The sequence below is a fragment of the Muntiacus reevesi genome, chromosome 2 (genome assembly GCF_963930625.1).
Source record: "Muntiacus reevesi chromosome 2, mMunRee1.1, whole genome shotgun sequence".
In the NCBI taxonomy this organism is placed as follows: domain Eukaryota; kingdom Metazoa; phylum Chordata; class Mammalia; order Artiodactyla; family Cervidae; genus Muntiacus; species Muntiacus reevesi.
In genome coordinates this window covers 181800767-181818437 of record NC_089250.1, presented here as the reverse complement: position 1 = coordinate 181818437, position 17671 = coordinate 181800767, and the positions used below count along the sequence as shown (strand labels likewise).

General features: G+C 55.3%; 1 protein-coding gene across 1 annotated transcript; it reads left to right on the top strand.

Moving 5' to 3' along the window:
• Window positions 1-9666: 9666 nt before the first annotated feature.
• BICDL2 (BICD family like cargo adaptor 2) lies at window positions 9667-17603 on the top strand. Its single transcript, XM_065920275.1, has 10 exons — window positions 9667-9736; window positions 11087-11382; window positions 13968-14183; window positions 14417-14533; window positions 14642-14788; window positions 15647-15844; window positions 15963-16106; window positions 16563-16690; window positions 16929-17049; window positions 17141-17603. Exons 2-10 carry the CDS (start codon window positions 11101-11103, stop codon window positions 17300-17302), a joined length of 1515 nt encoding a protein of 504 aa, XP_065776347.1. The 5' UTR covers window positions 9667-9736; window positions 11087-11100; the 3' UTR covers window positions 17303-17603.
• Window positions 17604-17671: the final 68 nt, after the last annotated feature.

The window sequence follows — 17671 nt, the reverse complement described above, 5'->3', positions numbered from 1 at the left end:
ACACAATACTTTGCCTAACCTGTTTCTTTCCTTAGATCAAAGAAATAGAGATGAAGAAAAAAGAATTAACAGATGGCTAGATCTTTTCCTTAGCTTCCCCTTCAGTAATCTCCCAAAGAAATTGTGTGATCAAGATAACATCTAAAGAAAGGTTACAAGGCTGCCTGCAAAGGGAGATGGCGATCAATGATTAGCTGAGATTACTTTCCGTTTTTCTCTTTTGAAACTTTCATGGCCGAGCAGAACTTCAGAGAGCGTTCTGGAACACAAGTCTGCCTTCTCCCCAGGTTGCTAGCTTCCCCAATTTGTTTTTTTTTCTGGCCACATGCAGGGTTCTCAACCAGGGATCAAACCTGTGCCTCCTACACTGGAAGCATGGATCTTAATTACTGGGTCACCAGGGAAGTCCCTCTCTCCGCTTGTTTTCCTCTTTGTTTCATTCTATCGATATTCGCTTTATTCACCTTATTTTTAATAACCCTTTAAAAATTGTTCACCTGCTGAGATCTGTCTCTTGATTTCTCTACTCTGCTTTTTCTCATTTTCTTGTGAATTAGCCTGATGTTTTCTTCTTTAGTAAGACCCAGAAGGGGGAGCTGGGACCACAAATTCAGAAGGCTTCCTGAACTGTCCTTTGGTTTTGGCAGCAGTCAGGTTGCCTGAGGGTCTCACACAGAAGGGCCACCCCAGCCACAGCATGTCCTGTGACCCCGGTGAGGGGCAGCCTCAGTGGGTGAATGCCGTCACTTTATATTTAATACCTGGGCATTTGGCTGCACCAGTTCTTAGTGGTAGCGCAGGGGATCTTTTAGTTGGAACGTGTGGGATCTAGTTCCCGGACCAGAGATCAAACCTGGGCCCCTGCCTTGGGAATGTGGAGTCTTAGCCACTAGACCACCAGGGAAGTCCTTCCAGATCATCCCAAAGTCCTTCTGGGTCATCCCAGGTGGCTGGCATACCGCGTTATCAGCCGCTTCATCTGCAGCGTTCCTCTTGGTGTTTATGGGGGGAGATGGAGAGTTCTCCTTCTCAGGGAAATTAGACCTTATGGGGGATTTTATCTAGTTTACCAGGCTGGCTGTTCCCTCGGAAATAACTTCCTGAAGGGCTGGATCCCGTAAAACCATCTGTGATTGCTTCATGTTGAGCTGTGTGTGCCGACTCAGACATATCCTCAACACTCTGCAGATTCAGAACCAGGGAACGGCCCCTAAGCTAGTGACTCTCACCATCCGTTTCAGTCAAGGGTCTTCAAGAAGGTGAGGATAAGGATACACAAAATGAGAAGCCCCCTCCAGGCTGTCCCCCTGCTTTCAGTAGCTCCTTGGGTTTGCCCTTCCCCGCACCCTGACTCCCTTCCTGGTGACTCGAGGCCTCAGAGGTACTTACCGTTGTCCCAGCGTGACTCATCCCTCCGTGGCTGGCGCTAGACTAGTGGTCAAACCTCAGACTCACCAAAATCTGCCCAGTACCAAGGTTCCAGCCAGCACTCCCTTTTACTTTCCTTCTAGCTATTACAGATAACAATAACCGACAGAATATTAATAGTTTGCCTTTTTCTTATTAGCTTTCATTTCCTTCTGCCTCCCTTAAACCAACTCCCTGGGAGTTGGATCCATTCCTCAATCCCGTCGCCAGCTGTTACTTTCAGCACCTGAGTACAGTGGGCCGCCCTGGCGGCTCAGTGGTAGAGAACCCGCCTCCCAGTGCAGGAGACACGGGTTCCATCGATCCCTGGGTCAGGAAGCTCTCCTGGAGAAGGGCATGGCAACCCAGTCCAGTATTCCTGCCTGGGAAATCCCATGGACAGAGGAGCCTGTCAACTTCAGTCCATGGGGTCGCAAAGAATCAGACACAACTGAACAACTAAACAACAAAAACAACAATCTGAGTGCAGCATAGCCGCTTCTCCAGACTGTGGGTGACCACATGGCCTCCAGGAACCAGAATCTCTGCACCCCCTGCCCTTTTATCCTTTCTCTTCCCAACCCACCTGTTTCCGTGAGTTCCAGCAAAACCCACCTCACTGACACCAACTTAACAAAAGCCTCATCTCTCCTAGCCTCTTTATCAACAAGGGTTTTAGGAGTTTTGCACCAGAAACTGAGAGCAGAGACTGATAGATAAGTTTTCTATTATTTCACACCATGTCTGCCATCAGACTGGCAAAAATTAAAAAGCCTTGTATTAGCTAGGTTCAGGCCAGATGAAACTCACACTCTGCTTATAGGAGTATGTTTCATGGTTGCTCTGTAATGGGATCAAACCTTCCACACAAAGTTTGGTTCAGGGGACTTCCGCAGGGGGTTCAGTGGCTAAGATGCCGTGCTCCCCTGGCCAGGGAACTAGACCCTACATACTGCAACTAAGAGTTCACAGCCGCAACTGAAGATCCTGCATGCCGCAACTAAGATCCAAATAAATAAGCAAAAATACATTAAAAAAAAAAATGTGGTTCAGATGTGAAGATTGATGAGGCCACACGTAACAAGAGAACAGGATGAGACTGGTGACTCACATAGTGAGGCTTCCTGGGGAGAACAGGGCAGGTGCTCCAGCAGGTCTGAAATGGCTGGAGAGGGCGAGAAGGGGCCTTCGCTGTGGTCAGGGGGAGAGGCTGGGCTGAGGGCCCCTCCACTCTGGCCAGAGCGCTCCTGGATTAAATTTCTCTCCTGCTCATGGGAGCAGGCATCAGGGCCTTCTTATTAGTTTGTCCAGATGTGGGACAAGAAGGAAGAGGAAGCCTGTTTCAGGCCAGCAGCCAACATCAGAAATGGTGTTAGACTGCTGGGCCATATTTCCTAAAGCCGAAGGAGCCTAAAAAATGACCGCACATTCTACTCCCACAGAGAGACAGACTCTACTCCTTTCCGCTTGAACCTGGGCTGACTCAGTGCCTTGTCTGATCAGAAGCATGCTGTAGAAGTGACGGTTCTGGGAACTCCAGGACTTTCCTGGTGGTCCCGTGGTTAAGAATCCACCTGCCAATGTAGGAGAGACAGGTTAGATCCCTGGTCCCTGGATCCCTGGATCCCTGGTCCACGTGGAAGACTCCACGTGCCGCAGGGCAACTAAGTCTGTGTGCCACGACTACTGAGCCTGCTCTCTAGAGCTGGAGAGCTGCAACTACTGAAACCTGCGTCCCAGGGCTAGTGCCCGCAACAGGAGAAGCCCGCACTCTGTAACGAAGAGCAGCCCAGTGCAAAGCAACGAAGATCCAGCGCAGCCAAAAATGAATGAATTTTAAAAAAAAGAAGCCTGGCAGCTTCTGCTCTGGTTTCTTGGAACCTCATTTTGGGGAAGTCAGCTGCCTCCAGTCAAGGATAGCCTCCCTGGGAGGAAATTTAGGCGGCCACATGCAGAGGCTGCATCCAGAAAGAAATGCTGTCTGACCCCAGCTGACCCAGCCCTGGCGCCAGATGTGGGAACTGAGACACCATCTGACTCTGGCCCCACCACTGTCTTACCTGCAACCGTATGAGACTCCAGCAGAAGCCAGCCGACCCTCAGAACGGTGAGAGAGAAAACCAAATTGTTGTTCCAAGCCTCGAAATGGTGGGATAGTTACTACCAAGCCAGAGGTCACTAGAACACCTCCCCCAGCTGATTTCAGAAGTAGATGAATGACAGCATAAAATTTCCATCCAAGAGTCCACGGAAATCTGTGTACAACGATGAGGATCTGCATTAAAACACTGTTTATAACTTGGAAAAAGCGCCGGGAGACTTAAGTGCTCATTGATAGGCGAGCGGAGAAATAAACTGGGGCATAAACATTGGATGAAAGACCCCACAGCTGTTAGGTACAAACTAAACCTAAATACATCTTCCTGGGTAAGTCTGAGAACATTCTGGAAAACAGCTGCTCGAATTCTTCCCCACAAAGTCAATGTCCCGAAAGACACATAAGAAGCCAGGGCGAGTGTTGTTGATGAAAGGAGACAAACAAGAGACGACGGTCAGCTGATCGCATGTGATAAAGGTGCATGGTTCTATAGTGGGGTATCTGCGTCCTCAGAGAGGCAAGCCGGAGGAGCTGATGCTGAGCAAAATGTTTGCAAGTGTGTGTCAGGTGAGAGAGAGAGAAAAAGCCAGTGGGACAAAATGGCCACCCCTGGGAGCCGAGTGGAGGGTATTTGTTGTCATTCCTGTAAATTTCCTGTGTGTGTATGTGTGTTAGCTGCTCAATTGTGTTCGACTCTTTGTGACCCCATGGACTGCAGCCCGCCAGGCTCCTCTGTCCGTGGAATTCTCTAGGAAAGAACACTGGAGTGGGTTGCCATTCCCTACTCCTGGGGATCTTCCCGACTCAGAGATTGCATTGCAATCTCCCGCATTGCAGGCAGATTCTTTACCATCTGAGCCACCCGGGTCTTTGTTGCCATATGCGGGATCTATGAGCTTCCTGAGGTGTGCCAGCTCTTCGTTGAGACATTCAAGATGTGAATGCTTAGTTTCATCATGCGGAATCTTTAGTTACAGCATGTGGGATTTAAATCTCTGTGCATTGGGAGCTCAGAGTCTTCACCCCTGGACCACCAGCTCTATTGATTCCACCGATACGCACAACATGGGTGAATCTCAGCAGCATTATACTGGGTCAAAACTGCCAGGCACCAAAGACTACACATTGGACGTGATTCTGATGCAGGAGATTTACAACTGGCCTCCTACTGGCATCTCTTGGGGCACCAAGAAGTGGGCTTCAGGCTGGTTACTTACAGCTATTAGCATTTCTTCAGACATGAGATAGGTGGGCTCCAGCTGAGGCATTTACATTTAGCCTCCTGTTTGCCCTCTGAAATGGAAGTAACAATAGAAACAGGGTAAATAGCCAGTGTTTATCTCTTGTAAACACCTTAAGATAATAGTCATGGCAATAGTCAAGGTGAGGGCAAAGAGGGACAGAAGCCTATTTGAGTAAAGGATTAAGGTATCTCCGCTTGCCCCTCTTTGGGGACAAGGGAGACTCTACACATGTGCAGAAAGGCTCCTTGTGGGTCAAAAGTCAGGGATAACGCCAGGCCATAATGACTCTTGCTTCTCCCAGAAGCCTTCACTTTGAGATTCATCTTGGCTGAGGGGTGTATGCACAACCAGGGGAGTGTCTCTGGGTAGGTCAGGTGTGGATAAAGGAACCAGATAATTGGTCTGAAGGAAGACAAAGACCCGGAAGAACTGTCCTGTATAAACGACTTAACCACCTCTTCTGCGCTCCTTCTCACTAGTGGGGACACTCACACCCTTTCTCTCTGGGTGACCATCCCTGCCTTGCTTCTGACTTAACTAAACAAGCCATTTCTCTATGTGCTCTCCCACTTGTGGTTGTGCTGTCTCTAATAATAAACTTTGTACCTGTATTTACAGTTTCTGCCTCTGTGATAAGTGTATTTTTCAATGGGGGCAAAGACACAGGGGAAAAAATAGCTTCTAGCCTCTAGCCCTTCTTGGTCCTGTGGCTAGGACTGATGGTTCTCTCTCATCCAGGCTTCTCAGGTTCAACTCCTGGGCAGGGAATTAAGATCTCATTTCACCCCACTGCTCACTGCTGACTCGCTGTGATCACTTTCATTCAGAGAGCATTCTGGTGTGAAATGAAATATTTCCTACGGTACCAGTGGACAAGAAATGTCCCAGCTATCCCCAATTCCCACCCTCCAAATCTGAATTTCCGAGCCATGCCGAAAGGTGGCGCCACTCCCTACACGTGGAACTTAAGGATGTCACAGGAGAGATTGCAGCCCTCCAGTGTGCCCTAAGGGAATTCAAGAAGAGACGGATACCTCTGTAAAAATGCAGGATGCTGGTCCCAGATAGCTAAGATGCAAGTGAAAGGAATGACTTCAATAATCCCAGACACTTGAGGCTCTCCCGGTGGCTCAGACAGTAAAGAACTTGCCTGCATTGCAGGAGACTCAGGTTCAATCCCTGGGTCAGGAAGATCCCCTGATAAAGGAGTGGCAACCCATTCCAGTATTCTTGCCTGGAGAATTCCATGAACAGAGGAGCCTGGCAGGACTGAGCAACTAACACATTCACTTTCTTTCACTTGCATCTTCCCATATATAGAAGAATGCTAAATTCCTTAATGTGATCTTTGGTTTTCTTTACTTAACAATAATATTTGATGTTCAGACCACCTGCCCCCTGTGTTGCAAGCTTGTTTATAGCCTGACTCCCTCCCACCTCCTCAGAGCCATCTCTCAGGGCTACCTGAAGTGCTGTCCCCCTCGGCTTGGAGTCCCTAAGGTTCCCACCAAATCAACTAACTGTCTAAGCTTGTGACTAGTTTTTCAGTTGACTCTGGAAGAGGCAAAGTCGAGCTGATCAGTGGTTGCCAGGGGATAAGCCCTGTGGAAGAAGCCTGGGGAGCTCTGAGTACTGGACCACAGAGTTGGGAGAGATGCCACCGACAGAGGCTCCAGGAGGAGCCAGCCCTGCCCACAACTGGATGTAGGAATTCTGACCCCAAGAACTACGAAACAATTTGTTCCTGTTGTTTGAGCCATCCAGTTTGTGGTCATTTGTTAGAGAAGCCCTAGGAAATGAGCGTGTCTGTGTGCTCAGTCGTGTCCAATTCTTTGCGACCTCGTGGTCTATAGCCCACCAGGCTCCTCTGTCTGTGGAATTTCCCAGGCAAGAATACTGGAGTGGATTGCCATGCCCTCCTCCAGAGGATCTTCCCAACCCAGGGATCGAACCCACATCTCTTGTGTATCCTACACTGGCAGGTGGATTCTTTAACATGGCACCACCTGGGAAGCCCATAGGAAATGAATACCCACCAATAAAAAGTCATTTTTTTTTTTTTAAGTTGAGGAAAACAAAAAAACTTGGAAATAACAGGCTAAATGAAAAAAGCAAGTTTCAGAACAATGTATTCAGTGTGAAACATTTTATAGGAAGGTTTTTAAAGGCCCCAAACAATACTGCTTATTGTTCATAAGCTTTGCATATGTCAAAAACAGCAGGAGTGCTTGCCTTGATGGAGGGGGTGGAGCATGCTGCTGGCTTCCCCTGCCCAGTGGAGTCCTTGTGAAGCCTGCAGAGGCTTCCCCAAGGAGGAAATGCCAAGGAGGAAATGCCAAGATTTGGAACACTAGGCGCCCACCAGGCGGTGAGGAAAGTCGGGGAGAGCATTCAGGGCTAAGCCCAGGCTTGGAGGCTAAAGGAGGCGGGCTTGCTTGAGGGCCACCTGGAGACCAGAGGACTGGATTGTCTTCCCTTCTTTTATCTGAACCTGTCCCAGTATCGCTAGGGCTTCCCTGGGGCCACTCTGTCCCTCTTCTCCATCTTCACCTGGAATCAGCAAGGAGCCTGGAGGCCGGATTCAGATGCCCCAAGAATGACCCTGGCTGGCAGGCAGGCAAGCTGGGATGAAGCGCTGGTCATGCAGGCACAGACAAATCACTTTGCCTCCCTGAGCTGGTAAACTGTGAATGGTCATGACCTCACAGGGCAGCTGTGAGGATGGAATACACTGTGATATTAACACATGTGGTGAGTCACTTCTTATGGCCCTGCTGAGCACCAGCATAGCCTAAGTGCTCGTACCTTACCTTCACCCTCATTCAATTGTCAGAACTCCATTAGCTGGGGACTGTGATCACCTCCATTCTACAGATGGGGAAACTGAGGGCAGCTGAATGACTCAGACACACACAGCCTATATGTAGCCAGACTGGGATCTAGACTGATGTCATGCAATGCCAGCACCTGTGAGCTACACTCCGTGGTGTGATGTTTTATTGGTTCATTTCTGGTTTACATAGGTCTACACCTCCCCCGACCTCCTGGGGTGGACTGTGAACCTCCTAGGAGTAGGGCCTTCACGACTTCGTCTCCAGGTGAGCCCAGCCCCTGCCCGGTAGGACTGGTATAGGTGGAGCCCTGGGTGATTCTGGCATTTGGAGGCAGTTGGGCGGCAGCACTGAGGCAAGGCTGGGCTGCCTCCAGCCCTCTGATGTACACCAGGCTGTCACCCAGGTGCTGTGGGAGAACGTGGGGGCTTTACCAGGCAAGGCAGCCCACAGACCACTTTTTGATGGAACTGGTGGCACCCCTGCTATATGCTGGCAGGAAACCCTGTCCCAGCCCAGGACGCAGGAGTCCCAGCCTGGAACCAGCCCTCACATCCAATTCCCCACAAGTCAGGAGTCCCAGCTCCCATCTTTCTCCTGTTCTTCTAAGACTCAGCCAGACAGGTCTCCAGTTCTCCAAGGCTCAGAAACCCTGACACACCCACAGTCAGAGGGGCAGGGAACCCAGCCAGTACTGGCTGGCAAAAGCTGATACGGATGTCTCTGCCCAATTCCACATTCAAAGATGTCATGTCAGTAGCTTGAAATCAGCCTTGGGGCTTTCCCTGGTGGTACACTAGTTGAGGATCGCACTTCTAGGACTTCCCTGGTGGCACACTGGATAAGACTCTGCATGCCAATGCAGGGAATACGGATTCAATCCCTGGTCTGGGAAGATTCTAACTGCCTTGGAGTAACTAAGCCCGTGTGTGACAACTTTTGAGCCTGTATGCAGCAACTACTGAAGACCGTGTGCCTAGAGACCATGCTCTGCAACAAGAGAAGCCACCGCAATGAGAAGCCTGTGCACTGCAATGAGGAGTAGCCCTGCTCTTCGAAACTAGAGAAAGTCTGTGCGCAGCAACGAAGACCCAGTGCAACCAAAATGAATACATTTGAAAGAAAAGAAAAAAGAATCGTGCTTTGACTGCAAGGAGCATGGGTTTGATCCCTGGTTAGGGAAGTAAGATCCACATGCTGCCCAGTGCTGCCAAAGAAAGAAAGAAAGAAAAAAGTAATCAGCCTTGGAGGGAGTATTTATAGCACAGAAATTGGCAGAATTAATAAGTCAAGGCTTTCTCTTTCCCCTGAGAGCCTGTTATTAAAGAGTTACCAACTCACCACTGCTCCCAGCCCTCTGTCGGTCCCCACTCCCTGGGCCAGGAGCCCCTTTCACAGGGACCCAGCAAGCTCTGGAAGTCTGAGGAGACTCTCCAGAAGCCACAAGGCCATGGCCGTGGCATTGCCCACAAGCCCCAACTGCACCGGGTTCGACCCTGGAACTCAGCCATGGGTCCTCCCAGTCTCCTCACCCCATCCCCTGCCCCCGACTCTGCAGCCTGCGAGTCGACAGCCTCAGGTTGGGAGGAGCACAGCCTAAGGTGTGGTCATGGGCCAGTCACTTTAGCCGTCCTCACCTGCCACACAGGAACCAGCCTAAGAAGTCACATCTGTGCTGCTCACGTTCAACTCCTGTCCATGTGACCCCAAGCAAGATAGATCCTTGGTGGGCCTCAGTTTCCTCATCTGCAAAACGGGGATAATGGTAGTTCCTGCTTCAAAAGGACGTCATGAAAGTAAAGAAGAGCTTTCTTAGCAGAGTGCTTAACATCCGCTAGATTTGTTGCTGTCGTTAATAATGTTCTATCTCACAGGGCAGTTGTGAGGGGAAAGGGAACAGACGTCTGTGTTCAGCGTGGGTTGTGCACACAGCGGGTGCTTAATTAATGGGCCCTGTCGTTTTCGGTGGCAGCAAGATGGGTCAGCAGCTCTGACCTGGGTGGAGTCGCCTTTCTGTAGGTCCCACCTGGTCATTCCGGCCACCAGGGGGCGCCCCGTGGCCCCACCCCTCACCTGTGCGGGCGGTGCACCTGACGCCGCCCCCGGAAGAGGGGATCCGGGGCCGCGGGGACCTCGGAGGCAGCCCGGCGCCGTCGGTGAGAGCCGAGGGGGCGCGAGGACAGGGGCGCTTTCGAGCTTCGGGCGGACCGGGCCGGGCCGAGCAGGCACGGGCCGAAGGGGCGGGCAGGGGCGGCCGGGCCGGACTCTGGGGGCCGGGAAACCCGGGTGCGGGCAGGAAGGAAGACGGGAAGGCTGTGACTGGGCTTCCGATGCGGAGGGTTGGGGGTCGAGAGGCTGGTGGCCCCGACGCCCGGGTGGAGGTGCTAAGAGCTGGTAGCTCAGTGCGGGGAGGGGGGAGGGGGGAGGAGGCGGGATGCCCTCGAGTCCCAGAGCGGGCTGGACCCGCAGGGGCCACGTCGAGGAGACCCCCGGTCCGCCCGGGGGCAGTTGAGCTGGGAAGACCGCGGATGCCTGGGTCCTGCGGATAGGCCTGGGGTCTGACACCTGCCAAGAGGAGAAAGGGAAAAGTCAGGTGTTTGTGAGTGTGTGTGTACGCGCGCTTGCGCGCGCACTCACAGTGGATGAGGGAACCCCAGGCATGCTGGTGGGGGGTAACATGGGGAAAAAGCCAGGGAAGCCCTGGGTCCCCTCCCTCCTGAACCCCAGAACCCTTGAACTGAGGCCCCTGGTGGCCCTAGCGGAGCGACGCCAGGCTCCCATCCCCAGGGCCGGGCGGGAAGTAAACAGAAACTTGGAGTGGCCAGGCGGCAGTGCCCGCACAGGCATAACCTGTTACCTCACCCTGGGTGGCTGGGAACTGGGGGTCCTGGGCCAGCAGTCCAGAAGGGGCAGGCTGAGGATCTAGGGACCTGAGTTCCGAGAGGCAGGGACCTGAGAAAATAGGGGTACAAGGGCCAGGGGGCGCTGGGGGCCAGGGAACCCGGGTCTGGGTTTCTAGAAAGGGAGGGGTCTGGACTTCTGCAGGGTAAGGGGTCAGTTCACCTACATTCCCAAGGCCCTGAATTCTTGGGAGAAGAGTCTGGATTTACCTCTTGAGTCCTGAGTCTCAAGAACCCGGGTTCAGGGCAGAGTTTCCCAGCTGGTGAACCAAAACAGCTGGGGCCTGGGGAAGAGGAAGTGGGGGGCTGGTGGCTGGGGTGGGCTGTTGTCCTGGAGTACTGGGACAAGTTCCCAGGGGGCAGAAGCCATCCACAAGAGGCAGGAGCCCGAGCAGCTCTCTTTCTGCTTCTCCCTGCCTCAGTTTACCCTGGGGACATTAACGGAACTCGGCAGACAAGACACAGATCATTAACCCTTCTTGGCCCAGAAGACTCAGAGGGCCAGTGGCAGGTGAAAAATTTCAAGAGAGCCGTGTCTTGGTCAGCGGGGTTGCAGAGGAGGAGTCCTGTCACCACCTCTCCTCACAGCCCTACCTGCCCCTACAGACGCTGCCAGCGTCATGAACTCCCCAGAAGGGCCCAGCTTTCCGGCCGGGCTGCTCTCAGGGGGCGCCTCCCCCAGTGGTGACGAGGGCTTCTTCCCCTTCGTGCTGGAGCGGCGGGACTCATTCCTGGGAGGGGGCCCAGGGCCTGAGGAGCCGGAGGACCTGGCCTTGCAGCTGCAGCAGAAGGAGAAAGACCTGCTGTTGGCAGCGGAGCTCGGCAAGATGCTTCTGGAGCGTAATGAGGAGCTGCAGCGGCAGCTGGACACGCTGAACACCCAGCACGCTGAGCGTGAGGAAGTGAGCTGGCGGCAGAGGGCAGGGCTGGGGGGTGGAGGGGCAGGGCCCAGGTGGGGGGCAGAGGGACAGAAGCGGGGCGGGGGGGTTGCCTCTGGAACAGCAGTCCGGGGCTGGGACCAGTCTTCCTGGCAGTGTTGCCCAGTGGTTAAGAACATGGGTTCCGGGACAACCCTGGCGGTCCAGCGTTTGGGACTCTGTGTTTCCAATGCAGGGATGCAGGTTCCGTCCCTGATCAGGGAACTAAAGGTCCCAGAGGCTGCCCACTGCGGAGAAAAGAACGTGGTCTCTGAGGGCAGGGCAGGACCCGAGTTCAGATCCCTGCCAAGCTGTGTGACCTTGGGCAAGCCGCTGGCCCTCTCTGAACCTGGGCCTGGCTCCTCGGCAGTATTGCACAAACCCCAGCCAACAGATCCTGGGCACGCTCTCGCTGTCTGGCTCTGGCCTAAGCGCTTTCCACGCATGGTCTTCATCCATTCTCACTCAGCTCTGGGAGATGTGCACAGTTCCCTCTGCCCATGCTGTGGTCACACTCACCCTGGGCGTCACATCTGGCCCCCTACACACCCAGGACACCACTGACTCCTGTATCCATGTTGTCAGCCCCACACCCTCTCCACTTGGCCACCTAATGGGCATCTCAACATAAGTGGCACTGGATTCTGTGATCGCATCACCTGCTGTCCTCCCCCAGCTTCCCACCGCAGGGCCCCAGCCTGAGCATCTCCAAGACCTCTCTCCTCCCACACTGGCAAGTCCTGTTGATTGTTCTTTAAAACTAGACACTGAATCTACTCACTTCTCATCTCCCCAAGCTGGCCGCAGGGCCATCATCTCTGCTCCAGACACAGCAGCTGCCTCCTCACTGGTCCCCAGCTTCCACCTTGCCCCTTGAGTTCCTTCTCCACAGGGTAGCCATAGGGATTTTCAAAAATTGCAAATCTGATCAATTCGGCCTTTGCCCAGAATCTCCCAATGGCTCCCCATCATTTAGAATGAAACCAAAAGTTCTCAACAGAGCCTAAACGTCCTAAGTGACCCCCCCTGCCCTCATCTCAGCCACGTGGTCCCTCCTCTGAGGGGGCCTTTTTTCAGTCCCTGAGTAACTTATTGCCTCAGGGCCTTTGCACCTGCTGTTCCTTGGTGTAGCCCTCTTCCTTCTTGCCCTGCAGGAGTCAATTTAGACACCACTTCTTCCTGAAGGAGCCCCCACCGCACCTCACTCCTCTTCATCACTTCCCAGGGTTTCTTTACAGCCCTGAATGTGCCCCTCTCTGAAACTACCTGATTCAAATGTGTTCATGTGCCTCTGGACTCAAAGCTGTTTCAGGCAGTGAATTTGGTGGTCTCACTTACTGCTGATAGCCAGACCCCAAAATGGGGCAAGCTCAGGAAATACTGGATGAATGAATAGATGGATGGATGGGACTTGGAGGTGTTAGGGAGCTTGCCTGACCACAAAGCAGAAGCAGAGCTGGGCACTGGCCAGAAAAATAGGACAATAGGACCCCAGACTGGTGGGCTTAATCCTCGGGCTGTGTTGTACTCCCCCCACCCCCCACAGTATTGGATTAAGGATTTGGCTGTCTGGATTAGAATCCCTGCTCTAGTAACTCATTGTGTGTCCCTGGGCAAGGCACCTCTCTGAGGCCCAGTTTCCTAATCTGTAAAATGAAGATGTTAAGGATTTTAAAGGCTTCTCTGGTGGCTCAGCGGTAAAGAATCCACCTGCCAATGCAGGACATGTGAGTTCAATGCCTGGGTCAGGAAGATCGCCTGGGGAATGAAATGACAACCGCTCCAGTATTCTCATTTGGGAAATTCCATGGAGAGAGGAGCCTGGCGGGCTACAGTCTATGGGGTTGCAAGGGTCGGACACGACTTGGTGACTAAACAGCAACAAAAGGATTCTAATTTCCATGGACTAAATACAACAATATAGGTGAAGCCCTAGCAGGAGGGCTTGCTAATTATCGTAGCAGCTATGGTTAGCATCACTGTCCTGCATGGAAGTCTACAGAGGGGTGACGGGGCAGATGCTGGCCCCTGACTTGCCCGCCTTCCCAAGCTGGTCCTCTGGGTGTGCCAGGAGCGTCCCCCCGCTGGTTAGACAGGTTCTGGGGGAGGGCGGGCAGAGGCGTGGGGCTGGGGTGCGGCAGCCCAGGGTTAATTAGAGGGAGCTGGCCAGGAGGAGCTGGGGGAGAGGGGTTGAGCAGAGGTGGAATCTATAGCGCACACGGCTGTGTGACGCCATGGGCCGGGGCTTCAATTCTGCCAGACTCAGGCGCCAAAAACGGCGCCTGCAACCTCGGGCCCAGAAGCTCCGGCGGCAGCCAGCGGTGAGTGGGCACCGGGGAGCCTCGCCCAGCTCAGGCCCAGGGTCAGCCCCTCCAGAAACCTCTCGACGGCTCCTCTGCCTCCTCTACTGTCCGAGGCTGCGTCTTGCCCCCTCTGCCCGCTCCCCACCCAGCTCTGTCCTCTTTCTGGCTCTCAGGCCTGCCTCAGACCCCCTCGGACCCCGCTCAGGTCTCTGACTGTCGCTCTGTGTCCCCTCCAGTCTCACTGTCCCCTCTGTCCTGGCCCCACAGCAGCTGCAGCAGGAAAACCATGAACTGCGCCGGGGCCTGGCAGCCCGGGGAGCCGAGTGGGAGGCCAGGGCAGTGGAACTGGAGAGGGACGTGGAGGCCCTTAGGGCCCAGCTCGGAGAGCAGCGTTCTGAGCAGCAGGACAGTGGCCGGGAGCGGGCTCGGGCCCTCAGTGAACTCGGCGAACAGAACCTCCGGCTCAGCCAGCAGCTGGCCCAGGTGGGATGACCCTGACCCCGGGGCCCTCAACAAGGAGGGGGCAGACACCTGGTCCTGGTGGGGGTGGGCGTGCTGGGCCCAGTCCTGGTGGGTGTGATCGTGCTGGTCCAGGCTGGACAGCCCTGACCCTGGGTCCTCTGGCAAGGAGGGGCAGACGTCTGGGGGTGGGTGTGCTGGGCCTGTTGCAGCGTGGGCCAGCTGAGGGCTCTGTTGACCCCCAACCCCAACCCCAGGCCTCACAGACTGAGCAGGAGCTTCAGCGGGAACTGGACAGCCTTCAAGGGCAGTGCCAGGCTCAGGCCCTGGCTGCGGCAGAGCTGAGGACGCGGCTGGAGAGTCTGCAGGGGGAGGTGAGTGCCGGTTGGGGCCCGGGGTCTGTTGAGCGGGGAAGGCTGGCCTGGGGGCTGTCTGGGCGCGGCCTTGCCCTTCCCTCTTAGCTCTGATGGGCTTTTCCCCAGAATCAGATGCTCCAGAGTCGCCGGCAGGACCTGGAGGCCCAGATTCGAGGTTTGCGTGAGGAGCTGGAGAAGGAACGGGGCAGACTGCAGGCCACCCATGAGGAGCTGCTGCTGTTGCGGCGGGAGAGGCGGGAGCACGGTCTGGAGGTGACTGGCAGGGCTGGGGTGGGTGGGCGTGTCAGGCTGGGGGCCTGGGCCACTGCCTCGTGGCCTCCTGGTAGAAGACCCCAGAGTTGGGTCACCGGGAGTCCTAGCAGCCCGGCCAGAAGGGCAAAGGCATTAGCACAAGGGCAAGTGGGAGCCACAGAGAGGCTGAGCAGGGATGGTGGTTCTAGGATGCATCAGAGACCAGCAGCTGGAGGCCAGGGATGGGGCTGAGGCGAGAGCTCACCGTTGGAGGTGATGGGGACCTGGACCAGGTCTGGATGTGAAAACAGAGGAAAGGAAATGGAAGCAGGCAGTATGCCTTGATGTTTGAGATCTTAGCAGCTTGCGCTTACTTTGGGGTCAGATTACCTGGGTTCTTATCCCAGGGTCCCTTCCTACTATTGTGGGACACCAGCCTCAGTTTCCCCATCTGTGAGATGGGTGGTAATGCTACATGGCTGTGGGAAGGGTGTGAGACGTTCAGCAGGTCGCCTGGCTGAGACAAGATGATCAGTCAGGGCTGGGTGATAGCTTTAGTAGGAAGGTAGGCTGGCCAGATAAGGGACGGGGCGGGGCTTTTCCAGGTGACCGGATGGGGCAGGACTGGAGGGAGGGTGACGGGAGACTTTGAAGTCTGGGCGCTCATCGGGACCCTGCTCTATAGGTGAGGCAAGTGGCATCTGCCGAGGGGAACTGCGGGTCCCATGGCCGCCCCGCGCTGTGGGAGCGGGAGCCGACCTCGGTGCTGGGCGGGGCGGACGCATGGGGGTGCCTGACTCCCGTGGCGCGCTGGCGCCCCCTGTCGGCTGGCGGCGGGGGCATCTGGCTGACGCTCACGGTTTCGCTCGGCGGCCGCAGCTGGAACGAGCACGCTCCGAGACTGAGGAGGCGCTGAGCGCGCTGCGGAGGCTGCAGCGGCGCGTCTCGGAGCTGGAGGAGGAGTCGCGCCTCCAGGACGCCGACCTCTCGGGAGCCTCGCTGCAGTTAGAGCTCGCCCACAGCCTAGACAGCGACCAGAACCAAAACCAGAACACGGACAGAAGCGGAGATCCTCTGGTGAGCTTTCGGCCCACCAGGCTCCACACTCACCATTCCGGAGGGCTGCAGACTCCGCCCCTCATTTTTTATCCCTAGAAGGTTTGACACTGCCCTGATCGATTTCTTTGGTGGACAGACCACTCTATCCCCGGAGACCCAAGAAGCGTCCAGCCAGCAGCGTTCGCCCCAGGAGAGGTTGGAGCCTCCCAGGAAGGGAGCATCCCTGAGCCCAGAGGAGATACTGGGAGAAGAGGAGGAAGTGGTCCGGTTACAGGTTGAGGTGGGGGGAGCATAGTATTGGATGCAAAGCCCCTCTCAATGTCAGTTTCTCTTTTCCATCTACACCTCCAAGCCTTTGCCCACGAATCTCTCTACTTAGATACCCCTTCATCCCAACAAACTTGCCATCAAGTTTCAACAGCCAGTCTGTATGTCACCTCCTCCAGGAAGACTTCCTGAACTACACCCCCCCTTAAGTCCCATCTCCTCCATGCATCCTTCCTGCAGGCTTAGACCATCCATCTAACCCCGACCCACCCCACCCCACCCCGCTAGGCACTCATAAGATTCATCTCCAGCACAGGACCATTAGCTGTCAGGGTTGTTTGTGGAGCAGGTGGAGATGGGAGGTGGGAGGTAAGGGAAGGCAGCGAACTAGAGTTTGGATTGCCTGGAAGAGCAAGCGCTGGGACACCCAGGGGCCTATCTGCCTCTCTCGACTTTACCCTGCCCGCAGATGGCGCTGCAGCAGGCAGAGCTACAGTCCCTGCGGGAGGAACTGCAAAGGCAGAAGGAACTGCGGGTGCAGGACCCTGAGGAGGCCTTAAGCAGCGCCCTCTCGGACCGAGACGAGGCCATGAAAAAGTAAGCATCTGCAACCATTCACCACCGCCCGGAGGCGGGGGCCGACTCAGGCACCCAGGACACACTGGCCTTTCTGGGCCTCGGAACCCCACTCTGAACCCCCACCATCTGGGGGCCCTCTGACTTCCCTGGTTTCGTATTAGTGGTCTCACTCCCGCCTGGGTTCAGGAGCCCCCCACCATCCCTGCACGCTGAAGCCCCGGCATCCTCGGACCTGCTCTTTGCCCCTCGTCTGCAGGGTCCTGGAACTGTCCCTGGAGCTCAGCCGCGTTTCTCTGGAGCGGGACTCCCTCTCCCGGGAGCTGCTTCGCACCATCCGCCAGAAGGTGGCGCTGACGCAAGAGCTGGAGGCCTGGCAGGTGAGGGGCGGGGCGCACGGGGCCGACGGGCAGGAGCCGGCGGGGGCGGGGCGGGGCCGGATGCTGACCCGCCCCGCCTGCCCGCCCACAGGACGACATGCTGGTGGTCATTGGTCAGCAGCTGCGCTCGCAACGCCAGCAAGAGCTGAGTGCGGCCGCCTCCGCCCCGCGCCCCTCCCCAACGCGCTTCTCCCTGCGCCTGAGCCCCGGGCCCGCCGGCAGCTTCTTCAGCACCCTCTTCCGGAGGACCTGAGCACCGGGAAGAGGCAGGTCTGGCTTTGCCCTCTTGACTCACTTTTCTCTTCTGGCCAATGGAGCCATGGGTCCCGATTGTCTGCCAAAGGCGGCTGGTGCCCTTCCCCTCCCTTGGAGGGTGGGCAAGGGCTCACTGGGAGCAGGGGCCAGCTTTGGGGGCCAGAGACCCCATATGGGTGGCAGGGGCACGTGTGGCAGAGCTGTTTATCAAATTTATATAAATCTATCTTTTCTAGGTATTAAGCCCCCTGGCCCTCAGCCGCGGGTCAGGGATGGGGATGGGTATTTATGTATCAAGATCAGACAGAGTAATATATAAATCATTACACTGACCTGGCCTCCATTCTTGGGAAGAAAGCACATAAAA

What these genes read in the sequence shown, in the direction of transcription:
- BICDL2 (XM_065920275.1), top strand. Translation starts at nt 11,101, where the DNA reads ATGAACTCCCCAGAAGGGCCCAGCTTTCCGGCCGGGCTGCTCTCAGGG. An exon ending in AGCACGCTGAGCGTGAGGAA is followed by an intron (nt 11,383 to 13,967) that starts GTGAGCTGGCGG and finishes CTGGCCCCACAG; the next exon opens with CAGCTGCAGCAGGAAAACCA. An exon ending in ACAGAAGCGGAGATCCTCTG is followed by an intron (nt 15,845 to 15,962) that starts GTGAGCTTTCGG and finishes TTTGGTGGACAG; the next exon opens with ACCACTCTATCCCCGGAGAC.